The sequence below is a fragment of the Cucurbita maxima genome, unplaced genomic scaffold (genome assembly GCF_002738345.1).
Source record: "Cucurbita maxima cultivar Rimu unplaced genomic scaffold, Cmax_1.0 Cma_Scf00035, whole genome shotgun sequence".
Classification (NCBI taxonomy): domain Eukaryota; kingdom Viridiplantae; phylum Streptophyta; class Magnoliopsida; order Cucurbitales; family Cucurbitaceae; genus Cucurbita; species Cucurbita maxima.
Genome location: NW_019272051.1, coordinates 812,637 through 817,089, shown reverse-complemented (window position 1 = coordinate 817,089; position 4,453 = coordinate 812,637). Strand labels below are relative to the sequence as shown.

At 31.3% G+C, this 4,453-nt stretch overlaps 1 protein-coding gene across 2 annotated transcripts in view; it reads left to right on the top strand.

Annotated features, from left to right (window-relative positions):
• LOC111467878 (calmodulin-binding protein 60 G-like) overlaps window positions 1-2,570 on the top strand; it is a 4,050-nt gene extending 1,480 nt beyond the window's left edge. Inside the window, exons 2-8 of one of the 2 annotated variants that reach the window (XM_023112966.1) lie at window positions 34-115; window positions 205-266; window positions 956-1,461; window positions 1,530-1,693; window positions 1,806-1,901; window positions 1,982-2,069; window positions 2,208-2,570. In XM_023112966.1, the coding sequence (XP_022968734.1) occupies window positions 34-115; window positions 205-266; window positions 956-1,461; window positions 1,530-1,693; window positions 1,806-1,901; window positions 1,982-2,069; window positions 2,208-2,308 (1,099 nt within the window). In that variant the 3' untranslated portion in view covers window positions 2,309-2,570. Of the gene's footprint in view, window positions 1-33; window positions 116-204; window positions 267-955; window positions 1,462-1,529; window positions 1,694-1,805; window positions 1,902-1,981; window positions 2,133-2,207 lie in introns of both variants that reach the window. The other variant, XM_023112965.1, reaches the window with a different exon arrangement.
• Window positions 2,571-4,453: the final 1,883 nt, after the last annotated feature.

The window sequence follows — 4,453 nt, the reverse complement described above, 5'->3', positions numbered from 1 at the left end:
ATTTTTTTTTTTTTTTTTTTTTTTTTCTTATAGTACTAAAGCTGGAACTGTAGCTGAAGATGATCGTTCCCTGTTTGAACTTATGTCTCGAATCCAACCTCTCTTGAGCAACTTGGTATTGTTTTTTTATCGTTTAGAACATTTCTGTTAAGATCCAAACATGAATATGAAACTCATCTCTGACATTCCTTCGGTGTTTTTAAGGTATACAAGGAAGTGAAGAATGCACTTCAAACTCACGTTCATCCTCTTTTAAAATCACTGAGGTTCGTATTTTAAATTCCATTCATTCTCGTTCTTCTACTTTTTATTTGATTCGTTAAAAAGAACTTTTAATCTCTAAATTTTCGTGAAATTAATAATTTAGTTTGTGAATTTTAGATAAGTTTATAAGATTTTTGTTTTTAATTTTATGTGTAGGATAATTGTGTTTGTTTTGTTAAGGATATTTGTCTTACGGCTTAACATAGATATCATATGCAAATATGTTTTATCCATTTATTGTTGTTTTCGTATCATTTGTAATTTACCATAATTCTCTATTATGTAAATGATTATAAACAGAGAACTTTCATCACCATTTAAGTGCGATGGTTTTAGCAAATATTCTCACTTTTGACATTCGTTCGAAGTACACTGAAACAAATATCTGAATCTGAACAAAATGAAATAAATAATACGATAACTTGAGTAGAGAGTTTCTTTGTACTAAATTGCTTGTTGTAAATCGTACAACTATTTTCCTAAATGCTCCAAGATTACTAACTTCTTAATGCATGACTGCTATATTCCACAATTCCAACGTGATGTTTAGTGCTCGGTTTTAAATAAATCGAATTTATTGTCTGACAATTTAATCTCTATTTGAAGAACATGACGTAATGTTACATATTCGTGTTACGAAAAACTATATATTTTAAACTATGGTTTGGTTTGGTCTGGTCGGGTCGTATAGAGAGAGGAAAGAGATGGGAGAAGAAGCAATTGTTGAAGGAGGGATTGAGAAGTTCAAGCTAGTTTTCTTCAATCAACCAGCCAACACTATCTTCACCAACAATGAAATCAAAGCAGAAAATGGTGAGGCTGTGAGGGTTGCAATTTATGATGCCACAACCAATGCTATAGTCCACACGGGTCCTCTATCATCGGCTCCAGTTGGGCTCGTCCTTCTCGACGGAGATTATGATGAAACTAACCGTAGTTTGAGTGAATTGAATCGAAACATTTTATCCCCAAGAGAAGGGAAAAGGCCTTTACTGGTTGGTGATGGTATCAAACTCATTTTGGAGAATGGCTTTGCTTCGATTAAGTGTGTCTGTATTACAGACAACTCGAGTTGGATGAAATCCAAGAAGTTTCGTTTGGGAGTGATGATTCTTGATGAAAACATTCTAGCCATGTATCCGACCATTGGTGCTGCGGTTTCTCAACCTTTTAGGGCCATGGATCACCGTGGAGAAGGTAAGCTCTGTCTATTTAATAGTTTTGCACCGTTAAATGAATGATTCTTCTTCCTTACATGATTTCAGTGAACAAGAAACATCATCCTCCGAGCGTAGAAGATGAAGTTTGGCGATTGGAAGGGATAGGAAAAGATGGCGCATATCACAAAAACTTATCCTCCCGTGGCATCAAAACTGTGGGCGCCTTTGTGCTGAAATACCAAGAAATAGGTCCAATCGCTCTAAAAAAGGTAGCCCAAGAAAATCAAAACCAAACCCTTTTCTTATCTCTTTCTATTTGAGTTATTCATTTTTGGTGTGATTGAGTTAGGGTCAAAACCAACCAAATAACATTTTGTGCAGTTGCTTGGTACCAAAGTTCCAAAGAAAACATGGATGATGATGGTTGCAAACGCTTTTGAGTGTCAGAGTTATCCCATATTCGAGCCATCCTCAAAGGTTACACACTCTCTTTGAACTTTTATTTCTGTATGAGGAAAAAGAGAACTTTAAACCAAGTCGATGTTATATGAAAACAGGCATATTTGTCAGCAAATAATGTCGCGGGAGATGAAGCTTTCAACGAAGGCCTTGACATTCTTGAGCAAAATAATTTGGAGTATGCTGGTGAGAGTCCACGAATGTACTTAACTGAGGATGACTTTGGATATAGGCTTGTTGAGCTTGCCGGTACAGTGATTACATTTTTAAAATTCAGGATCATTGCCTAAATACTTGTTAAAATTGATATGATTTGAATCGTAGATTTGCAACCACTGTTTAACGGGGAAGCTTCAACTTCATATAACGTACCTGCAGCCACAACTATGCCAGCATTCACACCCAACACGATCAAAGACCTTTGATAAGGTGAGTATCCAAACTCAAACGATTCATACGAATCACTATCTTTTACTGTTCTATGCAACAATAACTTAAATCAGACTTTTTCATTTAGATTTAATATAAACTTCACCTTATTCGACATATACCTCTGGTATATGTAAAACATTTCATATCTCTGAGTTTGTTTTAATTAGTTGTCTGTTACTTGTTTTCTCTATGATTCAGACATTTGCATCCTTGATTCTGTCGACTATAATTCAGACAATGATTTTGGTTTATTTATTTGTAGATATCTTTTTTAATTTTTATTATTTTTATTTTTTATTATTACCTATATTATAGTTTCAACAATACCCTCGTTCCAAAAATACCCTTTAATTTTTAAAAGAGTTTTTGAAAACCGTCATTAATACCTTTTATTTTTTTTATAAAAAACTTCAAAAACATCTTTAAAAATAATATTAAAAAAAACTTTTTTAAAAATTTCAAAAATATCCTTAATTTTTTTTAAAAAAATTTACGTTTAAAAAATACTCATGAACTTTACAAATTAATATTAAAGCATTTGCAGAAAATTTAAAAAGGGTTGATAGACAGTTTTTGTCCATATATTGACTGTATTAATTTTTTATAACGATTAAAATGTGTTAATTTTACTTTTTAGAATTTTATGAGTATTTAAGTATAATATTGAGGGTAAGATATTTTTGAATTTTTTTTTTTTAAATTGAAAGGTATTAATAAAAAATTTTAAAATTCAAAGTATAAACACGGTTAAAAGCTAAGCTGAAGGGTATTTTTGAAACAAATTATATATTAGTATTTTTAGATTTTTTGGAAATATTAAGGATATTATTGTCACTTTTAAAAATTTAAGGATATTTTTTAGACATAGATAATTTTATTAATTAATCTTATTTTTATTATTTTTTTTTTATGGGTACAAATTTTAATTTGTGTGACTATTATAATACTAAATATATTTTCAACGGTCTAATTAATTGGTTGGAGGATATAGTTTTTATTAAATATAATAAAAACAAATAAACATGGGACTATGTTCGGCCAACCCTAAATTAATGTGTCTTTGTCGGTAAAGTAATTTAAAATAAGAATATTTTTACACAACCAAAATATCAAAAGTATTAATTATTCTTTTAGTTTAAAATAAATTAGTGGATAATGGAGAAAATTATTTTATTTTTCTCTTTTCCTTTTTTCGAAGAACCCATAACTGGGGAAGATTTGGGGAGTTGTAAAAAATTATAATAGGCCAATCACGTGTAACGATCACCCTTTCCAAGATAAATAGGGTTTGGATGTGTAGTATTTTCCTATACACTCGTCCCACACGTGCGAATGTGGTTCCACCAGGTGGGCTCGCACACCTTTTGGGCCTGCATAATCGAGCTAGTTGGTTGTAGCCAGACGTTCGGAGGTACAACAAACCCTCGAATATCATGCAAGTATGATGGTTGTCATCATCATAATAGTGTACACGTTCATACTCATCATCATAAGAGGAGAAATAACCTAATGCAAATGAATTTACAATTTATAGTTTTCATCTTACATCATTTATATGAGACAATCTCATACATCTATCACATATTATTCTGGGTAACATGGATGCATAAACTCTCATACATTCATCATTTATAGCATCATTTAGGGGTTGTTTATCAAAAAACTCCTTATCATAATGCAACATGACATCTCATACATGCACATCGTCATGACATGAGATATCATCGTATTGTATTATATCATCATCATACATCTCTTGTCAGTAGGGGTGTACATTCAACCTGACAACCCGGATCAACTCAATCCGAACTATAAGGGTTGGGTTGGGTTGGATTCATTTTTCTGAACCCGAATTGAATCGGTTCGATTTCGGGTTCGTGGGCAAAACCTTCGGGTTGACCCGAGACAAATAAAAATATATAGAATATATTAAGAATTCTTTTGTAACAATTTAGGACCCTCTAAGGCCACTTATCAATAAACATATTTCAATTAAATTATTTTTCGGTATTTAGTTGTCTTTAGTTTTATGATAATGTTGAACTATGGTAATATGTTACAATTTTCGGTAGATGTTTTTTTTTTTTTTTTTTTTTTTTTTTTTTTTTTTTTTTTTTTTTTTTTTTTTTTTTTTTTTT